This window comes from Sorex fumeus, unplaced genomic scaffold (assembly GCF_029834395.1).
Source record: "Sorex fumeus unplaced genomic scaffold, SorFum_2.1 ptg000003l, whole genome shotgun sequence".
In the NCBI taxonomy this organism is placed as follows: domain Eukaryota; kingdom Metazoa; phylum Chordata; class Mammalia; order Eulipotyphla; family Soricidae; genus Sorex; species Sorex fumeus.
Window position 1 is genome coordinate 48775673 of NW_026606060.1, and position 24579 is coordinate 48800251.

Here is a 24579-nt window from a genome sequence, read left to right on the forward strand (position 1 = left end):
GCTTTGCATGAGACTGATCCCCTCCCACCACATAGGTTTCCCTAAACACCCCCAGGAGTGATCTCTGAGCACAGAGTTAGGAGTTATCCCTGAGCACTGTTGCATGTGCCCCAACACCACCACCATGACCCCACTCCCCTGAAAAGGGAAGAACTGTGTAGGCTGAGAGATTTTAGGGGTTAAGGAACTTTCTTTGCACAATGCTCACCCTGGACCAATCCCTGGCACTGAATATGGTCCCTGTGCACCAGGAGTGATCTCTGAGCTCAGAGTCAGAAGTAAGCCCTGAATACCCTGAATGTGGCCCCCAACCCAAACCCCTCTGCCCCTGCAAAACTAAACAAAACTGTCAGCCCTGGTCATCTGAATGGACCCTGAAACCCTGGGTACTGGCCCCTGAGCAATCCCCTCAACAAACAAAAAGAAAAAGAGGGTGGAATCATTCCTCCTTCTACCAGTCCAGTGAACTGGATTAGAAGCTTCTATTCCTATAGATTTCTAACCTGAAGCCAAGGGGCATAACTTACCCTTTGGGTTCAGGATGACATTTTTTTGTTGTTGTTTTGGGACTATATGCGGCAATGTTGGGGGCTATTTTCTGGCTCTGAACTCAGGCCTCCTGGCAGTGGATCCGAGGATCCACATGGTGCCAAGAAATGAACCACAGCCGTCTGCATGCGAATCAGCCCTCTCTTTGGCCCCAACAGATGCGGATCTGTCAAGAACGAGCTTTGAGGTGAAGGGGACTCTGCCCACTAAAATGCAGTCAGGTACACCTGAGGTCAGAGGCTCTGCCGCCTGGCCCTCCTCCCCGGAGCTGCTTTTTCTAACTAGTCCCAGAGCAGAAATTTTGTTCATTGGTAAAATACACTAGTGGGAATTTCTTAGTTGGGCTTGGGGGCCACACCCACTGCCAGGGATCAGCCAAAGCTGCCTCCATGCAGGTCAAATCTCTTAACCCTTTGGCCTCTCTCTGGCCTCCGGCAGGAGTTAGGAGACTCCTATAGTGTATTGGCAGTCATCAAAGATTGTGCAGTGCCCAGGAATCACAGGAAGAGGCCTCAGATCTGGCAAAGGGAGGCAGGGGGAGGAGTTCAAGCTCTACTGCTTGTCTGTTAGTAAATTGGGGATGTTTTGGTGACTTCACTACCAACCTAGTGAGTGTTTAGACACTTTTTCCGTATCTCACAAAAAACCTCCCAATTGCCCACAGACACAAGTCCTTTATCGAATTGTCCTTATTCACTGCATAGATAAGGAATCCAAGCTGGGACTGAAAGATCTGAGTAGGGGTCAGGTAAAACTGGATCCAGAACCTTCACCCCTGAGAGGATTAACTGGGTGACCTTTGATAGGACATTTACCCTCTTTCATCTGTGAAATGGGGATCATTACATATCCGACACTGACCTTGGTGAAGTGTGTGGTCCAGGCCAGGACCGTTCAAAATACTGGACAAGAGGACTGAGAAAAAAGATGGAGCCACATTTAGGGCTCAGGGATAATAATACCACCCCACAGTGTTATTGCAAGGCTGGATATTGATTAGGATAATGGATATTGTTTAGAATAGCACATAGAGAAACAAATACGCGAGGAGTCGCACAGAGCAAGGCAGGTGATGTAAATGCAATTCTATTCTCTCTCTTTGTGTTTGTGTGGTATTGGGGGGTGAGGAGAGCACACTCCGCAATGCTCAGGGGTGCTTCTGACTCTGTACTCAGGAATTACCCCTGACAGTGCTTGCGAAGCCATATGGGATATCAGGGAACAAGCCCAGGTCAGATCACTACAAAGCAAGAGCCCTGCCTGTTGTGCTGTCTCTCCAGCTCCTAGAATTATATTCTTATAAAGTTCTTATAATACAGAGATTCCCAAATTCATTTGGTCTCCCATTATCTTTTCAGGAAAAAAAAAATGTACAGCACTCTTCCCCTTGAAATCTTTCTTTAAGTGAACAAGTAGAAAGCAATGCCCCCACACCCCTCTCTCCCCGGACCTCCCCCCACACACACATTCACCCCAGTAAAGATATTCAACAGGTTGAGCATTTGCTTTGAAAGCTAGTGACCCAGGTTTGATCCCCAGCATGGGACAGAGCCTCAAGCTCAAAGGTGGAATAAAGAGTAGAGCAATAGTATAGCAGGTCAGGTGCTTGCCTTGCATGCAGCCAACCTGGGTTCAATTCTCAGCATCCCATTGGACTCCCAAATCCCTCCAGGAGTGTGATTCTTGAGCACAGAGCAAGGAGTTAAGTCTTGAACACAGCTGGGTGTGAACCAAAAACTAAAATAAATTCAAAACCAAGCCAACCTCCCCCACCACAACCCCTCTCAAAACCCTGAACATCATTGAATATGTTCCTCCTCACCCCCCCAAAAAAAATTTAAAAAAGAAACAAAAAGCACAGTCCAAGTATATCTAGGTCTACCGTCATCCCCACCTCTAATTGTTCCAGAGTCCCCTCACATGGTGAAATATATGTTTTCCACTTTGGGAAGATTTTGTATAAGGTGGGTAATAAATAGATTAAAGTAGATAGAAAGTAAGACCACTATTGCGATCCCTGGAATAATCCTGGAATAATCATGAAAAAGAAATGACAGAGGCCACAGAGATAGTACAGTGGGTGAGGCACTTGCTTTTACATAGCTGACCCGAACTCCATCAGTGATTCCTGTGCACAGAGCCAGGAGGAAACTCTGAGCATCACCTTAAATCTAACCAATATTAGTATGTTAAAGTGAACTTAACACTAAAAGACAGAGATCATCAATTTTTTATTTTAAGTTTTTGGGTACCACCTGGGGATGCTCAGGGTTTACTCCCGGCTCTGTGCTCAGGAATTACTCCTGGCAAGCTCAGGGGACCATTTAGGATTCCGGAGATAGAATCCCGGTCAGTCACCTGCAAGGCAAATGCCCTCCCTGCTGTGCTATCATTCCATCCCCCAAGAAATCATCAGATTTAAAATAAAAATCAGAAGCTGGGGGAGAGAGCTCAACAGGCTGGAGTCCGTGCTTACATTCCAGGCCCAGGTTGGATCTACAGTTACCATGTGGTCCCTAAGAGACTGAGCCCCACGGGATATGAACACATAGTTTTCCTGCACCAGGCCCCACGTTCAGCTCCTGGCACTTCATGTCCTCACACTGCCAGCACCAGGGAGAGCCTGGTGGTCATTAGAAAATAGCACTGCAGGTTGCAAAAAACCAAAGAACCAAAAAACAACCCTCTCTTCCAGCACTCTTCGCCCCCAACATTTTTTTTATTTTATCTTTTTTTTTTTTTTAGATTTTTATTAGTGAAACACCATATATGATATAGTTATAGATTTACAAATTTTCGTGCTTGGGTTTCAGTTATACAATGATTGAATACCCATCCTTTCATCAGTGCCCATTCTCCACCACCACTGATCCCAGTATCCCTCCCACTCCCCCATCCCCTCACCCTACCCTGCCTCTGTGGCAGGGCATTCCCCTTTGTTATCTCTCTCCTTTTTCTCGCCCCCCCCAACTTTAAAAAAATGCATTTAATGTATTTTTTTAAAGCTAGAATTGTTACTAATTAATAGGGAGGATATTTGGAGTTCCCTCAGTCCTCAGAAAGCAAAATCCACATACTAACTCTTTTCAATTTAATTAATTTTTTTAATTTAGGCACTAGGATGTACAGTTATTGGAGTTGAGCTTTAGGCTTATTTTCCTACACCTACCTGTTCACCAGTTGTCAACATCTCTCCACCAATGTCCCCATATACCTCCTCACCCCGGCGAGACTTCTTCACAGGCACTTTTTTTTTTTCTTTTTGGGTCACACCCAGCAAGGCACAGGGTCACTCCTGGCTCTGCACTCAGGAATTATCCCTGGCGGTGCTCAGGGGACCACATGGGATGCTGAGAATGGAACCCGGGTCGGCCGCGTGCAAGGGGCAACAAAGCTGAACGGCTCCAATTCCAACAGGTACAGCCCGCCCCAAGGGCCTGGGTTCCTCTCTGGGCACGCGCAGCTAGAAACAGCCCCTAGACAGCAGGTTTTCAACACCTGATCTGCGTGGACGGGCACAGAGGCCCAGCTCTGGGCAACAAAGCTGAACGGCTCCAATTCCAACAGGTACAGCATTTGTGGTTTAGGGGATCAAACTCTCGCTTGCAAATACCCTACCAATTAATGAGCTACATTTCCAGCCTAAAGAAATACATTATTTTTTTTTTCTCTAGATTTTTGCATCTTACTCCTCTCACTGCTTACGGGTGGCTTCCAGAAGTATTTGGGAGACCATATAATTGGACTTATAATGGATTTTTTTAATAAAATGGATTTTTTATTATAATATAAATGGACTTATAATGTAGACTTATAACAAGGCTTACACTGAGGGCTCCTGCATGTGAAGCATTTACTCCAACCCTCTGAGCCATCTCCCTAGCCCAAGAGACACTCTTGAAATATGCAGACACAGACTAGTTGTATCAGTGCATATTAAAAATATGCAGACAGAGTACCTGTATAGCTGGACTTTAAAAATATGAAAAGGTGATATGGTGTATGCCCAAGCGGAGTTTAGGATTACCAAAAGGATTATCAGAAATACCAATTTTATTATAAACAAGTAAGTTTATCAAGAACAAAAAGTTTTCTGAGGTGGGACTGAAAAGATTGAATAGCAGATAGTTTGCTTGCCTTGCATGTGGCAGACTTTAGTTCGATCCCCAATACTCCATATTGGTCCCTGGAGCCAACCAGGGGTGATATATAGGGACCCAGGAGCACCTTCAGGAATTATCCCTGAGAGCAGAGCCAGGAGAAAACCCTGAGCACCACCAGATGTGACCCCCCAAACAAAAACCAAAAACAAAAAAATATTCAACAGCATGTCAACAACCCTTTTAATAGAGCTTAAAAAGTACATGAAGCAAACATTAAGAGAGCTAATGGTAGAGAGACAAATCCACAATTAGAGCTGAAGAAGACTTTTTTAGATGATAGCACAGCGGGTAGGGCACTTGCCTTGCACATGGCGGACCCGGGTTCGATTCCTCCATTCCTCTCGGAGAGCCCAGCAAGCTACCGAGAGTATCCCACCCACACGGCAGAGCCTGGCAAGCTCCCTGTGGCGTATTTGATATGCCAAAACCAGTAACAACAAGTCTCACAATGGAGATGTTACTGGTGCCAGCTTGGGCAAATCGATGAACAATTGGAGGACAGTGCTACAGTGTCCATGGTCTACAATTACTGAAACATGTAATCAAAAACAATTGTAAAATAGGGCAAGATTTAAATAATATTGCAATTAATTACGTTAATGTGTAATGTAAAATATGCATTAGTTCCCATGAAGATTCATTAAAGATAGATACGGTGTTGAACTATCTTAATGCAAAAGAGTCTCAACAAATTTCAAAGGGGCAGGAGCAATAATACAGCGGGTAGGACATTTACTTTGCAAGTGGCTGATCCAGGTTTGATCTCTGATACCCTATGTAAACCCCCAAGCCCGCCAGGAGTAATCCCAGAGTGCAGAGCCAGGAATAAGCCCTTCCAGGAGTATGACCCCACCTCACCCCCAATAAATAAATAATTAAATTTTAAAGAATAATCTAGTGTCAGTATTTTAGTAATTATTAAAATGAGGGTGAGTTTACCGTTTCATAATCTTTTTTTTTTTAATTGAATCACGGTGAGATGTGCAGTTACAAGGTTGTTTATGATTGGGTTTCAGTCATATAATGTCCCAATACCCATCTGTTCACCAGTGTACATTTCCTATCACCAATATCCCCATTTTCCCTCCCATCACCCTCCGCACCCGTCCCCCCACTCCTACACCCACTCTGCTGTTACATACATTTGTACTTTTATACTTTTGTACTTTTCTTCTCTCTCTCTGTCTCTCTCTCTGTCTCTCTCTCTCTCTCTCTCTCTCTATCTATCTCTATCTCTATCCTTCTGGGCATTATGGTTCACAATATAGGTATGGAGAGATTATCATGCATATCTCTTTACCTGCTTTCAGCATTCAGCTCTTGTCCAGAGTGACCATTCATCATCCCCAGCTATCATTTTCTTACTGGTCACTTCTCTATACAGTTGTTTCAGAATCTAATTCTAAAAATTCTCATACTCACACCTGACAAAAATTTTAGCACCTTCTTCCTAGTTGCAAATTTTCATTTGCTTATTAGATTTTCAGGATAGTACTTGATCTTGATTAGGTACCAGTCAAGCTTAGTTCTTTAATCCCCTACCTAAACAATTGAATTATTTAATATAAATTGCAGTCAATGACAAAAGCTTGAGTTGGGCATCTCTCAGTTCCTTATTCTCAGAAAATGCTACCTTTCACCCAAAGCTGGACACTCCATATTTTAGAAAACAGTTTATTTGTCGTTTAAGACTTTCTAAAATAGGGGCCAGAGAGATAGTACAGTGAGCAAGGTGTTTGCCTTGTACACAGCCAATCTGGGTTCGATCTTCAGCATCCCATACTGTCCATCAGACACTGCCAGGAGTGACCCCCAAACAGAACAAAACAAAAGCAAACAAAAGATATTTTCTTTTTGTTTTGATAAATTTTGGGGCCATACACGGCATACTTGGTGCTTACTCTTGTCTCTGTGCTTAGGGATACTTCTGGCGGGACACAGAGGACCAAATAGGATGCGGGGAATTGAACCTGGGTTGTCTGCATGCAAAGCAATCACACCACCAGCTGTATTATTGCTCCAGTCCACAAATTTTTTTTCTAAAATAATCCAAATTGGGAGAGATAATATACGTCGGAGGATGTGTGCCTTGCACTTGGCTTACCCGGGTTCAATCCCCTGTCCCCCACATGGTCCCCTGAGTGCCACCAGGAGTGATCCCTGAGCTCAAAGCCAGGAGTGAACCCTGAACATTTCCCGTGTGGCCCAGAAACCAAGCCAAACAACACAATCTCAGTCATCACTGAGGATAACGAACCTCTGCAAAGAAAACTTTGTCCATATATCCTGCCTTTAAAGCCCTTAGCTAGGGCTGGGAGTAATAGAATAGTGGGTAAGGAGCTTGCCTTGCACACAGCTGATCACTGCTGGGCCTTCCAGGAGTGATCCCTGAGCTCAGAGCCAGGAATAAATCCTGAGCACTTCTGGGTGTGACCCCACCCCCCACCCCAAACCAAACCAAACAACAAAAAGCCCTTAGCTAGTTATTCAGTTGAGTTCTGAAATTGAAGGAAATATTGGTGTCTACTTCTCTTCTCGATGCTCTGTGTATGTGTATTCGGGGCACTAACATCACAGCCTTTAGATCTTTAATAATAAGGTGCTGAAGATCAGAGCACTGTCAGCCACATACATGGCAAGTATATTAATCCCATGTTCTCTCTGGCCCCTCTCATATTATTTTATTAGCACTTGTTTGTCTTGCGTGCAGCCGGCCGGCCAAGCCGGGTTCGATTCCTCCGCCCCTCTCGGAGAGCCTGGCAAGCTACCAAAAGTATCTCGCCCGCACGGCAAAGCCTGGTAAGCTACCCATGATGTATTCAATATGCCAAACACAGTAACAAGAAGTCCCAAAATGGAGACGTTACTGGGCCTGCTCGAGCAAATCGATGAACAACGGGAGGATCGTGACCACGTTATCTAATCTTTTATGCTGGACGCAGGTGGTGTTCATTGGAAAGAACTCAGTAGTATCTAGATGAATTAAATGAATAGAACAAAGGGAATTAAAAGGCTATCAGAAGGTTCGTACACAGAGAAGATTAGATGTTCAGCAGTAAGGGCCAGGAAGACAGGACAGTGGCTGGTGCTCTTATCTTGCAAGTAAATGACTAGGGTTCGACTGTCAGCACCCTATCAGGTCCCAGGAACACCCCCAGAAATTAGAGTACAGAGTACAGAGGCAGGAGTAAGCCCAGAGCACCATCAAAAAAAAGAAAGAAAGAAAGAAAGAAAGAAAGAAAGAAAGAAAGAAAGAAGGGCTGGAGCAATAGCACAGCGCGTAGGGCGTTTCCCTTGCACTCGGGTCGACCCAGGTTCGATTCCCAGCATCCCATATGGTCCCCCGAGCACCCCCAGGAGTGATTCCTGAGTGCAAAGCCAGGAGTAACCCCTGAGCATCGCCGGGTGTGACCCAAAAAGCCAAAAAAAAAAAAAAGAAAGAAAGAAATTTCATCAGCATCAGTGATTAGCCATGCTAATCTTCTCTGTATCGTTCCAATTTTAGTATATGTGCTGCCGAAGCGAGCACATATACTAAAATTAGAACGATACAGAGAAGCGATAGCACAGCTGGTAGGCGTTTGCCTTGCACGCAGCCAACTTGGCCAACCTGAGTTCAATTCCTCTGCCCCTCTTGGAGAGCCCGGCAAGCTACCGAGAGTATCTCGCCCGCACGGCAGAGCCTGGCAAGCTACCTGTGACATACTCGATATGCCAAACACAGTAACAATAAGTCTCACGATGGAGACGTTACTGGGCCGGCTCGAGCAAATCGATGAACAATGGGAGGACTGTGACCATGACAATGGAAGAGGGGATTGAGCAATTTTCTGGGCTGGAGCGATAGCACAGCGGGTAGGGCGTTCGCCTTACACGCGGCCAACATGGCCGGCCCGAGTTCGATTCCTCCGCCCCTCTCGGAGAGCCCGGCAAGCTACCGAGAGTATTCGATATGCCAGACACAGTAACAACAAAGTCTCCAATGGAGACGTTACTGGGCCCGCTCGAGCAAATCGACGATCAACGGGAGGGCCTTTACCTTTACCTTTACCAGTGATTAGCAAAACTTGCCTTTGAAATATTAACATTTCAGAAAGGGAGGGGGAGAAAAAACTCTGTATTTGCATAACAAATGAGTTTTAAAAGGCTTAGTTGGTCTAGAATAATAGTCCCATATCAAAGGTGAGCTCAGATCCCAAAGACACAAAACAAGATAATCTCTTTCTCCACCCACATGATTTACAAGAAATTCATAGGCGGGTTTCCCCCTGGCCAAATATGACAGTTTTAAATGACAGCTTGCCGTCAACAGTGATGCAGACGGGAGGCTCACCTCCACCTGGTTATTCGGATACTAGACTGAGTGAGTGCTGATGGACAGGTAAGGTGGCTTGGGCAAATGGGCATATTCATGGAGATGGATGGATGGATTGGAAGGGAAATTTTGTAGGAGGAAGAAGAGCTCTATAATTTCCACAATGTCCAACAGAGCCACCAAAACATCCCGAACAAACAACTAGGCTAAATAAGGGAATCTGTGCCCCGCAGGTAGGACTGCTAAACGTCCTCCAAATGTCCAAACTGGTAGTCTCTCTAATGGAGCCTCTAGTAGATTCTACTTCCTCCTCTCCCCCAATAAAGCTGGAATGAAACGGGAGAGCAAGCAACTAGTTCTGTGGATTTCCAAGTAGCTTATTCGTGAAGAACTGTATGAGTATGGTGGATTAACAGCAGAGATCAGTTTGAGAATGCCAGAGGACCAGAGTGAGGACTGCTAAAAGCCAACGGAGCTAGAGAGATTGCGCAGAGCTGAGGCGTTTGCCTTGCATTGGGGAGACCCTGTTCAATTCCTGGCACTGCATATGACCTCCCCCCCCCCCCCAAGTGCCAGAAGTGATGCGTGAGCACAGAACCAGGAGTAAGTCCCGAGCACAGCCCAGGTGTGCCTCCACCTCTGTCCACCTGGCAAAAGAACCCAGACAAGGGAGGAACAGAGATAACTCAAGTGGGCTGAGTGCTGCTTTACGGGTGGGAAAGTACCCAGGAACAATCCCAAAGTCCGGAATCTGTAGCAGCCTCTGAACACCACCACCAGTTATACACAAAATGATAAAATTTCAAAAAAAATAGTCCAGATCAGGAAGACAATAAGGAGTAAGAAAAGACTGGAACTGCACGGTCAGGGACTACTGGTGGGCAAGTAAGCGGGCAGGGACAAGGCTATTCCTTGGGGTTTCTGCTAATGCTTTTGGCCCATAGGATACAAACTGTTCAAGGGCTTCTTCAAAATAATAGCCCCTGGTGCCTGCAGGCCCAGCCCTGCGAAATTATGAAGGCACTGTATCTTTTAACAAAAATCCCCTTTTGTAGCACTTCCTTAAAAACAGCTATTTAACGCGGCTCTGCCAGTGAGCTCTTGACAGCTCTGTCTCAGGGAGTCTGATCTTAACCAAGCAGAAAGGGTGGTGCAGCTTTATGGGTAAGTGCTTGATTGCGTTTCTACAACGTCCTTGATAACTGTTCGTTTTCTCCTTTGGACTGTTGTGTTTCTCTTTGGCTACCTGTTCTCTGGTATAAGACAGAAATTAACAGTTGGAGTCACTGACTCTTTCAAACTTCGTATCCCCGTCGGGTTTGTGACTTCAAAGCGTTGTCATAGTTGTAGGGGATATTGGGGTCCAATAGAGTACCTTCATTGAATTATTTTATTCAAAGTACATATACAGGTATTAGCTTTTGTGTTTGAGCTGGCGCAATGCAGTAATAGGGCCTTTGAAATATATAGGCTGTTGATAATCATTAAATGCCACGTACATCTGTCAAATCAGAAAATGATTTATAAACTTGCCTCTTTCAAGTTTTTACCATTTTTCTTAATATATCTTATCGGGATACTGATTTACTGAAAACTCTCCCCAGATTTACTGAGATAATTCACATATAATGCTGCATTATTGAAGGTGCTTAATATGATGATCTGATAAGAGCATATTATAATCAAGTTCATTGGAGAATAACACTGTAAAATACCACTGTTCTCCCGTTGTTCATCGATTTGCTCAAGCAGGCACCAGTAATGTCTCTATTGTGAGATTTGTTGTTACTGTTTTTGGCATATCGAATATGCCACAGGGAGCTTGCCAGGCTCTACCATGGGGTGGGATGCTCTCGATAGCTTGCTGGGCTCTCTGAGAAGGATGAGAGGGATGGAGGAATCAAACCCGAGTCGGCCGCGTGCAAGGCAAATGCCCTACGTGCTATGTGAAACTTGTGTAGTCTCTTGTATGCTAAATGAAATGATGAAGTGTTGAACCTCCTGAGCCTTCTAGTCAGGATTTGCTTTCTGTGTGTAGCAAACATGGAGAAAAAAGTGAGGCTCTGTGCGATAATTACTTATTTACAGCAAAAGCTGTATTACATACAGAGAGGGAGTAGATCCTGTAAAACCATAGGCAAAGTTTCTTAGAACTCTAGAGTTGAAGCAGATGGTTTCATAGGGAAAATGTTATTTGTAACGTAAATTTATAATTCATTAGAGGGGGAAAAATTCTCATTAAATTATTGAGCTAGAGGCCAGAGAGATAGTAGACTGGGTAAGGTACTAGCTAAGCCTTGTATGCAGCTAACCTGGGTTATTTCCTCAGCATTCCATACGACCCCTTGAGCTCACCAGGAGTGATTCCTGTGTGCAGAGCCAGAAGTTATCCCGAGAACTGCCAGTTGTGGCCCAAACCAAAAAATAAAATAAATTATTGAGTTATTGTGACACACCCAAATTTTTTTTTTCGCTTTTTGGGTCACACCTGGCATTGCGCAGGGTTTACTCCTAGCTCTGCACTCAGGAGTTACTCCTGGCAGTGCTCAGGGGACCATATGGGATGCTGGGAATCGAACCCGGGTCGGCCGCATGCAAGGCAAACGCCCTACCTGCTGTGCTATCTCTCTAGTCCACCCAAATATTTTTTAACTAAAATGTTCACTCGGAACTGGGGACGTCGCTAAGTGGTTGAGCACCTGTCTTGTATGTGTAAAGTCCCAGGTTTGGTTCCCAGCACCTCAAAATAAAAATAAATTAAAAAGAGCATATTTTGTCTATTCTATTTGTTTACCTTTTAAGTGGTTTTTAAATTAAAGTTCTACCAATTTTTAAAAATATAGTTTTGGGGCCACACCCAGTGGTGCTCAGGGCTTACTCCTGGCACTGTGCTCAAGGGCTCCTTTCTGGCAGAACTTGGAGAACCATATGGGACTCCTGGCACCAAACCCTGGTCAGCCACTTGCAATGCAAGTGCCCTATGCCCAGTACTATCTCTCCGGCCCCTCTACGGAAAAAAAAAAATTAAATTGATAGTAAATATAAATATAGAGCTATACTAAGATAAGGATTTTGATTTTCAGAATTTTTAAGTACTTAGAAGTTTGAGGTAGTTGAGATAAGTCTCCTTAGAGCTTATTCCTGGCTTTGCACTTGGATCTCTATGATGCACTTTGCTTAGGAGGTGCCTAAAGGGGTGCCAGGGATCAAAATTGGGTTGACTATGTGCAAAGCAAGTGCCCTACCCACTGAACTATCACTCCAGCCCTACCTGAGTTATTCTATAGTCCTTTATTAATTAAGTACTTATTGGTATTTAACACTATAGCTATCCTGACATTAAAATTTTGCAATAGTAGAAAAAGAAAAAAATATCCATAGGAAATTTTATAAAAATGTGTGTTCATCAAATAATTCAGATATTTTTGATGATAACAGAAAATATATTTAATAGAATGTATTAATTCTAAGGTAAATTAGACTGTATTTAACTTTGGTTTAATATATTCTTTTTTTTTTCAGAATTGCCAATTTATATGTGAAGCATGGTGAGTTGATATTTCAAAATTTTGACTATTTTGAAAATAAAATATTTGTATCAGAATAAGTATTTAAAAAAACAGTTACATTGCAAGTCTTTTTGTTTGTCTGTTTGTTTGGGGGCTACACCTAGCTGTGCTCAGGGCTCACTCCTGGCTCTGCTCAAGAATCACCCCAGGACCCAAGGGTGCCAGGGATTGAACCCAGAAGATGGCATGCAAGGAAGTACCCCACCTGCTATACTATGTCTCCTGCCAAACTATAGATTTTGGAACATATGCTTTTGAAATGAAAAGCATTCTTTTTTCAGCTTTTAAAATTTATCAATTTTTAATTTATTATAGTGAAGTCAATGAATGTGTTTACAAGGGTGTTGGCATTCATGGTCTTGATGGACATTGTTACCTCACCACTACCAAAGGGCCCCAAGACCCCTGAGACCACTTCAAGTTTATTTTATTAATTTTGGGAGGAGGTCACGCCTGGTGGTATTCAGGGAAGGACTTTCCTGGCATGTGGTCAGGGATCACTCCAGGCACGCTGGAGGGACCATGTAGGATGCCAGGGATCAAACACGAATGACTTTGAGCAAGGCAAATACCTACCCACTGTACTCTGCTTCAGCCCTGAGCACTTTAGTTTTTATATTTATTAGTTTAATATATTTTAATGACTTCTGTTTTGAAAGAAGGAGGGCAATACTCAGGGCTTACTTCTCACTCATCTCAGGGATGACCTTTGGTGGGGCTCAAGGTACTAAATGCAATGCAGGTCAGTTGTGGTCAAGGCAAGCCCCCTGCATGCTCTACTATCTCCCTGGCTCCAATATTCTTTTTGTTATTGTTTATTTTTGTTTTGTATTTGAACCACAACTGACGATGCTCAAGGGTACTTCTACCTCTTTACCCAGGAATTACTCCTGGCAAGTTTGGGGAACCATATAAGGAGCCAGGGATTGAAACTGGGTCAGCTGTGCCCAAGGCAAGCACCCTACCCATGGTACTACTGCTCTGGTCCCTGACTCCAAAATTCTTATAAAGCTTTAGCAAGAAACTGCACAGTTATCACTTGAAAATAAAGTGGAAAGACCCCCGGCACCCCATGTGGTTCCCAGAGCCTGGAGAGATCCCTGATCTCAGAGCCAAGAGTAAGCCCTCAGCACAGTTGGGGCTTATTTGTTCCTAAAACACCCCTCCCCCTCAAAAAATTAATCACTATACAATAGAATGGCTGGAGCGATAGCACAGTGGTAGGGCGTTCGCCTTACACGCAGCCAACATGGCCGACCCGAGTTCGATTCCTCTGCCCCTCTCGGAGTGCCCGGCAAGCTACCAAGAGTATTTGATATGCCAAACACAGTAACAACAAAGTCTCCAATGGAGACGTTACTGGGCCCGCTCGAGCAAATCGACGATCAACGGGAGGGTCTTTACCTTTACCTTACCTTTACAATAGAATGAGCACAGGTCTCAAAATCAGAGATATATATATATATATATATATATATATATATATATATATATATTTAACCTGGGTCTCTTGTTGAGTTGGGAATGCTTATTATCAGCTTATTATCAGCTAGGACAGGCAGGAAATCTCTGGACCTGCCCAGGCCAAGTCACTGAAAGCCCTGCCCTTAAACATCAGCCTTGGCAAGCTGGCTCCAGTGAGACAGATGTCACTACTGTAGACATGCGCTGGCATCTAGTGGGTGAAGGGCAGGAATGTGGCTCTGATTCTTAGGGTACACTTCAGCCCGACCCTCCTTGCACCCCAGACTTAGGCAGAGCCACAGAGCCTTGGTAGAGAAAACATTTTATGTTCAGAAAATTCCTCAAGTGGCTATTTCACAGCTTGACATTTGTGCCACTGTTTTTACAGGCTTGCGTAGAACAAGACAAACTGGGTCAAGCATTCGAAGATGCTTTTGAAGTACTGAAGCAACATTCAGCTGCAGATCTCCAATACTCCCCAGGTGAAGATTTCATTCCTTTCTCATTGGTCAACCAAATGTGAGTTGTTGGTCTTCCCGGCCTTTCTAAGAACAAGGGCCAGGACACACAAGACCATTTTCACCCCAAACATCTAGAACTGATTTTTTTTTCTTCTAAATTTCTGTCAAGAGGAGCTACCTATTGAGCTTATACAGAGTATTTCAGATTTAGGGGTCAGAACTGACTCTGCACTCTGGGATCACTCTTGGAAGGGCTTGGAGGACCCTTGCTGAGGCTTGAGCCCAGATTGACCATATACAAGGCAAGTGCCCTATCCACTGTATTATCATCTCTGACCTCTATCATGGGTAATTTGGACAGTTCCCAGATAAAAGAAATCATGAGATCTCAGCTTGCAAAGAGCACAGAAAATGGGTTAGAAATGAGAAACATCGAATTCTACTCAATTGTAAACCAGGAGCAGCACACCACATTGGATGGGATGTAAAGTAGAAGGCAAACAATCTTGATTAACAAAATATAAACATACAAGATATAACCTGTAACAACATGTTAATAATCTCTCTCAGCCCGGCAAGCTACCGAGAGTATCTCGCCCGCACGGCAGAGCCTGGCAAGCTCCCCGTGACGTATTCGATATGCCAGACACAGTAACAACAAAGTCTCCAATGGAGACGTTACTGGGCCCGCTCGAGCGAGCGAGCTTTTTTTGGGGGGGAGGGAGGGTTCACACCCATCGATGCTCAGGTTACTCCTGGCTCTGCACTCAGGAATCACTCCTGGCAGTGCTAGGGGGACCATATGGGATGCTGGGAATTGAACCCACATCGGCAGCAAATGCCCTGCCCGCTCCAGCCCTGTTAATAATCTCTTATACAAAGGCTTAACTTAAGGGGTCCCTGGTAAAATACAACAATCTTCACACACTTTCTTCTAAGAAAACTTTTTTTGATCATTTTTAGCGAATTATTTATAAAAAGCAATATAAAATAAATTATTCAGAACCTACTAAAGGGGCAGGCTTGAGGGGGTCGTTGGAAAAATTGGAAATGATAAGAAAATGAGTGAGCAATCGCACATATAAGCATATAAACATTAACTCACACACAAACATAAGCTAATCTTGGGTTTCTTTCTCTGCAACCAGAATACAAAAACTACTTGGCTCTCCTCAACCACCACTCACACGTGCGAGGAAATCCCAGCTTCTACCCCATATCGCCCGCAGAGGAGCCTTGTCACACTTGGAGAACAGTGCTCGTGAGTAGTACCATTTTTCACTTCCACGAGGCCATCCCTCCATCCCTCCATAAAGGGCACATAAATGTCCAACTCACACGGGCGGTCCGTTTGGTGTCCACTGGTGCAAGCCCAGCTAGGCCAGCCCTGGCGGGACATGCGGCGCACTGGGGTGGGTGGTGCGAAGTTGATAGTCCCCCCGGAATATCTGCAAAACTGGCGAAGAGAAAACTGCTCTTCACTCTGCTTCCAAAGGTGTTAAAGGGTAACTTTTCATCTTTTGTTCTATTACTGTTGCTCCCTCTCTCACCCAGTTCAAAAAATGCTCTGACTTTCCCCAAAGTCATGGGGCAAAGGCCCAAACTTTCTCTGTACTGGTTCTACCTAAAATTTTGGAGGAGGAGGAGGAGGAGGAGGAGGAAGGGGAGGAGGAGGGGGAGGGGGAGGGGGAGGGGAGGGGGGAGGGGAGGGGAAGGGGAGAGGGAGGAGGGGGAGGAAGGGGAGGAGGAGGAAGGGGAGGAGGAGATGGAGAAGGAAGAGGAGGAAGAAGGAGAGGAGGAGGAGGAGAGGAGGAGGAGGAGGGAAAGGAGGAGGAAGAGGAGGAGGGGGAGGATGAGGAAGAGGAGAAGGGGGAGGAAGAGGAGGAGGAGGAAGAGGAGGAGGGGGAGGAAGAGGAGGAGGAGGAAGAGGAGGAGGAGGAAGAGGAGGAGGAGGAAGAGGAGGAGGGGGAGGAAGAGGAGGAGGGGGAGGAAGAGGAGGAGGAGGAAGAGGAGGAGGAGGAAGAGGAGGAGGAAGAGGGGGAGGAGGAAGAGGAGGAGAAGGAGGAGGAGGAGGAGGAGAAGAGGAGGAGGAGGGAGAAGGATGATAGAGTTTGCTGAAAGAGTGAATTTTGTGGTACAGGAGATCAATTTCTGAGCATCACACATCAAAGGAAGTGCTTTGTGGCTGAGTTGCATCCAGGGCCTAAAATCTTGGGCTGTTCTTTGGAACAGTGTGTGGGTTGGCCACACCCAAAGGTTCTCTGGCACTGCATGTAATCCCTTGAGCAGAGCTAGAGATTGGCCACAAACCACAGTTGGCCGTATGCAAGGCCAGTGTTCTCTCTTTTTCACTTTTTTGTTTTGTTTTGTTTTTCTGGGGTTCCTCTTTGTTGGTGGCAGCAACCAGCAGTGCTCAGGGACTATTTTTGGCTCTGTACTTAGGAAGGACATTTGGTGATGCACAGGGGACTATATGTGGTCCTGGAGACTCAAGCTGTTATTATTATTATTAATTATTATTATTATTATCATTGCCACATCCAGAGGTGCTTAGGGCTTACTCTGACTCTGTGCTCAGGAATCACTTCTGGAGGGCTCAGGGAGCCATATGTACTGCTGGGGATTGAACGTGGATGTCTGTCTGCAAGGCAAGTGTCCTACCTGCTGTACTGTTGCTCTGATAAACACCGCCCCTCCCAGTCAAACGAGGGTTAGTAAGATGCAAACCAAGCTCTTTTGTTTTTTCTTTCAAACCAAGCTCTTTAACCATCTCTCCAAGTGCCGAGAAACCCTGATTATATCAACCTGCTTTATGTCTTCTCCTAACTCGGAGCTTCTTGTATGGATTCTGTCTATTCATGATTTTTTTTTTGCTCCATTCCTTTATTATTATAAAAATATTTTTTTTTGCAGAGCAAGGGCTCACACCCAGGCCTGAGGTCCCATGCATGTATGGTATGTGCCACATTCCCATGACCATGATACTACTGTAGGCATTACAAATAGGTGTTTGTTTGTTTGAGGGCCACACCCAGCAGTGGTCAGGGGCTCATCCTGGCTCAGTACTCAGGAGTGACCCCTGGCAGTGCTTGGTGCAGCTATATGCAGATCTGGGAATTGGAACCAGTGTTGACTGCATTGCGAAGTCCCTTACCCCACACTCTATCTCTGGCCCATGAGAGGAAACCGTATACTCTCTTTCATCTCATTGCACCATCTCTCTATCTCAATGTGTCCATTTATTTATTTATTTGTTTGGGTTTTGGAGCCACACCCAATGATGCTCAGGGATGACTCTCAGAATTACTCCTGGCGTTTCTCCAGGATCCATATGGATGCTGGGGATGGAAGCTGTGAGCAAGGCAAGTGCCCTACTCATTGTACTCACTCTCCAGTCCTTCCACGTGTTCTTTCACTATTTCTCTTCCTTGTAATTCAGACCCTCATCCCTTGGACTAACTCTCTGGAGGTCCAGTAAGTGTGGACCTTACTGGTGTATGCGTGCGCACACACACACACACACACACACACACACACACACACATACACCACACTCAGTGCTCAGGGCTTACTCCTGGCTCCTGTACTCAGGGATCACTCCTGACAGACTCGGTGACCACATGGAGTGTTGGGGACTGAACCCAGGTCTGCAACATACAAGACAAATAATCTACCTGCTGTACTATATCCCTAGCCCCATGGAGAGCCAGTGTTTTTTTTTTTTTTGGCTTTTTGGGCCACACTCAGTGATGCACAGGGGTTACTCCTGGCCCTGCACTCAGGAATTACCCCTGGTGGTGCTCAGGGTACCATATGGGATGCTGGGGATTGAACTCGCATCGGCCATATGCAAGGCAGATGCCCTATCCGCTGTACTATGGCTCCAGCTCCAGGATCCAGTATTTTTATTTGCTAGATCTAGTACCCTTATTTCCACTTGCGTTGCCCCCCTCTCATATTTCTCACATGATTCTTTTTTTTTTTGTAGTAGTATTGCTATTTATTCAGCCACTGATTAGCTGGTTGAATTGTGCATGAACTCCACCTTAATTTTTTTTTTCATTTTTTATAATTTTATTTATTGAATCACTGTGAGAGCAGTTACAAAGCTTTTGGGTCTAAGTCTCGGTCATACAATGAAACACTCGTACCTTCACCAGTGCCCATTCTCCACCACCAAAAACCCTAGTATACCCCCATCCCACACCCTCCCCCCACCTGTGGGGCAGATAATTTCCACATTACTCTCTCTTTACTTTGATCACATTCAATATTTCGACACCAGACCCACCATTGTTATTTGAGATTTTACCCCAACACTCAGATCTGCTGAAAAGGCAACAATAGACAATTTGTGTTCTATTGCTGGTTGTGAATAACATATGATGTCGCGTGGCTGCAGTAGGGCCATGTGGTTTTGAAATTCCAAAATTTTAACACTAAAATCTGGAGGGATTTCTGCCAAAAGCCACTGGGTTTCGAGATTTGCTCCTGAGAGTCTGGGATCATGGCCGTTGAGCAGCTTGATCAGGAGCCAGAGAGGCCGTTGGTGGGCAATGACTTGCGGTCAGGGGGAAACAGTTGGAGGGACAGCACCCTTTCCCCCCTGGGGTGGCCTGGCGATAGCAACCTACTGCAGGGTCCGGACACATTTCTGCCAAAAGCCGCTGGGTTTCAAGATTTGTTTCTGAGTCTCTGGGATCAAGGCCATTAAGCAGCTTGATCAGGAGCCAGAGAGGTCATTCGTGGGCGATGACTTGGGGTCTCGTTGGGGAGGGGAGGACAGGTCCGGCTCCCCCCCCATCCTGTGAGGCCCAACAAGTTTCGCCACTGCGGGCCCAAGCCTGACTGTCCAAAGGCTTCTGGAGGATGACAGCCACCAAGCTGCCAAAAGGGAGCAGGTGGAGTGACAACACCCTTTCCTCCCTGAGGTGGCCCGGCGACAGTAATGTACTGTGGGGTCCGGACGCACTTCTGCCAAAAGCCACTGGGTTTTGAGATTTGTTTGAGTCTCTGGGATCAAGGCCGTTAAGCAGCTTGATCAGGAGCCAGAGAGGCCATTCGTGGGCAATGACTTGGGGTCTCGTTGGGGTGGGGAGGACAAGCCCGGCTCCACCCCCATCCCGTGAGGCCCTGTGTGTCTCGTCACTGGGGGCCCAAACCTGACTGTCCAGTGGCCTCTGAAGGATGGCGGCCACTGGGCCACCAGGGGGAACAGGCCAAGGCACGAAACCTATTCCCACCTGGGTTGGCCCAGCAACGGTAACCTACTGCAGGGACCGGACGCATTACTACCTAAAGCCGCTGGTTTCCAAGATTCGTTTCTGAGTCTCTGGGATCATGGCCATTAAGCAGTTCAATCAGGAACCAGAGAGGCCATGCCTCCAATTATATAGCTGAGCCGGAGGTGGTTTGTGGGTGTTTCCCACATACTTAACTTTTGGCTGTTTACTTTCTTGGTAAACTTTGTTTCTTGGTAAATTTTGCCCCAAGTTTTTGGGGTCTGGCCAAAGGCACAGCAGCAATTTTGGGGTATCTGGAAGTCTGAAGGCGCCATCAGGCTGCTGATGCACTCGCCTCACTGGTACAGGTTAAGCTGCTGGTGGCACCATACCCCCTCTCACATGATTCTCATGGTGGGGGATTTCTTGCCTGCTGGGCAGCCACTGGAAGGTTCTGGGGATAGACAAGAGTAATAGCACAGCGGGTAGGGTGTTTGCCTTGCATGAGGCTGACCCGGGTTCAATTCTCAGCATCCCATGTGGTCCCCTGAGCACCACCAGGAGTGATTCCTAAGTGCAGAGCCAGGACTGACCCCTGTGCATCGCTGGGTGTGACTCAAAAAGCAAGAAAAAAAAAGAAAAAAGAAAGGAAAGAAAAGGGGAGGGGAGGGGAGGGGAGGGGAGGGGAAAGGGGAGGGGAGGTGAGAGGAAAGGGAAAGGGGGAGGAGAGGGTAAGGAGGGAGGAGAGGGAAGGGAAGGAGGAGGAAAGAAGGAATGTATGAAACGATAGCTTAAGATTTCTTAGTGGGGTTGCTGACTAAATCATTAAATATTTCTTTTTAGTTTGTTGCACCTGGATGTGCTCAGGGCTTCCACCTGGCAGCGCTCAGAGGGCCCTCTGGGGTTCCAGGGATCAAACCCGAGCTGGCTGCGTGGAGGCAGGCACGCTGCCCACTGCCCTCTCTGCAGCCCCGAGTGTATCCTTAAATGATTCTTTCAGATCTTTCTCATTGGGCATTGTTAGGGGGAAGAAGGACCCCCTTCTTCTTTCTCAGGGGAACGGAGGCTATGGACACTCTCTAAGCCCTGTCCTTGGTGCTCGTCCCTTGGTGCTCTCTCCCCATGGGGTGACGCTGCTTCTGCTCGGGAGATGGCATAGACTGCAGCCAGCGGCCTTAGGGGGATACGCAGCCGGCAGAGTTATCCATCGACTGAGCGTTCACGCAAAAATTCCCACCTGAAGTCTTGCTTCATTGTTTCTACAGAACAGCACTGCAGACCTCTACCTTGACGGAAGTATTCCCCAGTCTCTGCCTGACAGCCCTGAGCACCAGTTGGCACAACCTGCCGTTTTCCAGCAAAAGGGAGGGAAAGGTATGTTGGCGCCTCATTCTCCCCCCTCCCCTCCCCTTCTTCCCTCTCTTTTTTCCACACAATGCTCCTTCCTTCCCTCCCTCTGTCCCTCCCTCCCTCCCCCTCCCTCCCCTCCTTCCCCTCCCCCCCTCACTCCTTCCCTCCCTCCTTCCTCTCTCTCCCTCCTCCCTCCCTCCCTCCTTCTCTTCCTTCCTTCCTCCCTTCCTTCCTTCCTCCCTCCCTTCCTTCCTTCCTTCCTTCCTTCCTTCCTTCCTTCCTTCCTTCCTTCCTTCCTTCCCTCCTGCTTCCCTCCTGCCTTCCTCCCTCCCTTCCTCCTTCCCTCCCTCCCTCCCCTCTCTCTCCCTCCCTTTCTTCCTTCCCTTCCTGCCCTAGGGTGGACCTTTAACTTTCATTTTATGCTTCTATTTAAATCTTTCACTACTAGCACATAACCCTTATTTCTTCATTTTTTTTCTTTAATTTTTCTTCTTGGTTTGTTGGTTTTGTTTTGTATTGTTTTTGAGTCACATCTGGCAGTGCTCAGGGATGACTCCTGGGGTTGCTAAGGGGAACTTATGGGATGCTGGGGACAAAACCCAGGTCAACCACATACAAGGCAAGTGTCTACCCATATCTCACCAGCCCCATACTTTCATTTCTTAAAAATAAAAATGTAAACAGATTTCAAAATGGAAGGCAATTTCAAAAAGCTGAGAATTCATTGTAGTTTATGTGAATAGTCACATCAAGGAGTGGTAAGAGGCAGAGAGCTGTTTAAATATGTGATTTAAATCCTTGACTTTTGGTAAGTCCCTTTCTTTATTTATAATTTTCAGATAACATAGCATAAGAGATCATCCTTGTGAAAACCTTTGAGGTTTTGGGAAGGATGATAACTGAGGCAAGATATGATTCCTCAGAGTATTCAAAGTGCTGTGGGACCCAGAATCCTCAAGGCAGGAGTAGAATGCAGTGACTGGCAGATCTGTGAGGACAGGGCCTGTACAGGTCCCTTCAGAAATCACAAGACTGCTGTCACCTTGTTTCTTTTTTTTTTTTTCTTTTTGGGTCACACCCGGTGATGCACAGGGGTTACTACTGGCTCATGCACTCAGGAATCACTCCTGACAGTGATCGGGGAACCATATGGGATGCTAGGAATTGAACCCGGGTCAGCTGCGTGCAAGGCAAACGTCTCCTCCCTGTACTATCGGTCCAGCGCAATTTCTTTGTTAGGCAAAGACAAAATTTAGTCACACCTGAAAAGATAAAATCACAGACACAACCTCCATACTAGTCTGCGAGTTATTCTAACATTAGGGCAATATGCGAAAGATGCACACTCTTGGACAGTACCAATTTATTTTACAGCAAGGTCACTGAGCCCTTTGGCATGGTTCAGCAGCAGTCAAAATGACACAGAGTTTCTTCCTTCCATTTCCTTCCTTCCTTCCTTCCTTCCTTCCTGCAGGATAAAGGCTAGAGTGATAACTAAAGCTGGCTTTGCGTGCAGGACTTGGGACTTGGTGCCTGGCACTGTATGGTACTCGAGCACAGCCAGAAGTGAGCCCCAGAGCACAGAGCTGGGAGTTGCCTCTGAGCACTGCCAGGTGTGAATCCAAACTAAAACAAAAGTTAAGCAGATCACATGGTATATAGGAGGTTCATGGCTGGAGGGAGAGAGAGTCTTCACAGCCGGAGTGAGAGAGAGAATACAGAGGGGAAGGTGACTGTTACATGCAGCTGACCCCGGTTCCGTCTCCAGCACCCATATGGTTCCCTGAGACCTGCCAGGAGTAATCCCTGAGCACTGCCGGCTATGTCCCCCGAACCATAAACAACAAAAATCAAGAGTCTTCATCCTTTCTTCTTCCCACAAAGGACAGAATCTGTTTTTTTTATTTCTTTTTCTTTTTTTGTATCACTCTGAAATACAGTTACAGATTTACAAACTTTCGTGATTACATTTCAGTCATACAATGATCAAATACTTATTCTTCCACCAGTGCCTATTCTCCACCACTCCACCACCAATGTTCCCAGTATCCCTCCTGCGATCCCCCCTGTATCCCCAGCCCCCCTCCCTCTCTTACCCCCCCCCCCCCCCGGCCTCTGTGGCAGGCACATTCCATTTTAGTCTCTCTCTCCTTTTGGGTATAAAGGTTTTCAGTACAGGTACTAAGTGGCCATCATGTTCAGTTCATTGTATACTTTCAGCATGCATCTCCCATCCTGAGCGAGCCGTCCAAGCATCCTTTACTTGGTGGTCCCTTTTCTATCTCAACTACCTTTCCCCCCCTGCATGTGACAATGGCTTCCAAGCCATGAAGGAATCCTCCTCGTCCTTATCTCTACTATCCTCAGGCGTCAGTCTCCATTCTGTTACTTTATGTTCCACAAATGAGTTCAGTCCTTCTATGTGAAGGGCAGAATCTCCTTGATAGCTTCTTCCCCAGAGAAAGGTTCCAGCTGAAGCCTTCAAGGCCAAAGGCCTGTGACTGTCCCAGGAAACGATGCCAGACCTGCATTCCAGAGAGGGAGGGACTGGGAAGAGGGCAGCCCCCATGTGGCATCACCCCTAGACCAGCCGCAGTGGGGGGAGTATGACCTTGTGTTTGTCTCCTGCAGGCCGGAAGAAGCTCCGACTGTTTGAATATCTGCACGAGTCCCTGAGTAACCCCGAGATGGCGTCTTGCATTCAGTGGGTAGATAAGACCAAAGGCATCTTTCAGTTTATCTCCAAAAACAAAGAGAAACTGGCCCAGCTGTGGGGAAAAAGAAAAGGCAACCGGAAAACCATGACTTACCAGAAAATGGCCAGAGCCCTAAGGAATTACGGGAGAACGGGAGAAATCACCAAAATCCGGAGAAAGCTGACTTACCAGTTCAGCGAGACTATTCTCCACAGACTCTCGCCGTCTTACATCCTGGAGAAGGAGTTCCTCTACTCACAGTATGTCCAACCTGACCAGGAATATGTCTCTTTCCACCCCTGGAACATAAATTATAATTATGCATCTGCCAGTCACCACGAGCTAAATCATTCCAATTGCCCCGTGTACCCTTATATGACCTCATTTCCTGGGATCAGAGATGCTGACACATTTTAAGAGTTTTCTCTTTAAAGCAAATATCGAGGAGGAAAAAGTAATCAACTAACTGCATTCTTGCTATCTTGTGAATGGCACATAACCTCTATGTTGAAGACAAATCCTGCCAGGGATAAACTTTAAAATGACCCAATCCATTGGAAAGGACGAATGTCCTTGCCTGCCCTATTGCCGATGTGCTGCTTGCTTCTAGACTAACAATGCTAAGTAGAGATGCTTTTATTTTTTTAAAAAGAAAGTGTTTTTAAGTGAAGTAAAAAATAATTTTTTTAGGATGAAAGAGACGTTACTGGGGCCTGCTCGAGGCAATCAACGAATAACAGGATGATGAAATGAAATGAAAAATTAACAGAAGGTGCTAATTTTTTCTTTT

The 24579-nt window shown here is 46.0% G+C and overlaps 1 protein-coding gene and 1 pseudogene across 1 annotated transcript; one reads left to right on the plus strand and one right to left on the minus strand.

The window, feature by feature from the left end:
* The first annotated feature begins 643 nt into the window (after positions 1–643).
* SPIC (Spi-C transcription factor) lies at positions 644–24206 on the plus strand. Its single transcript, XM_056119490.1, has 6 exons — positions 644–781; positions 1214–1297; positions 14449–14542; positions 15670–15782; positions 21009–21117; positions 23725–24206. The coding sequence occupies exons 1-6, from the start codon at positions 644–646 to the stop codon at positions 24204–24206; spliced, it is 1020 nt and encodes a 339-aa protein (XP_055975465.1).
* LOC130029191 (uncharacterized) lies at positions 8147–8241 on the minus strand (annotated as a pseudogene).
* Positions 24207–24579: the final 373 nt, after the last annotated feature.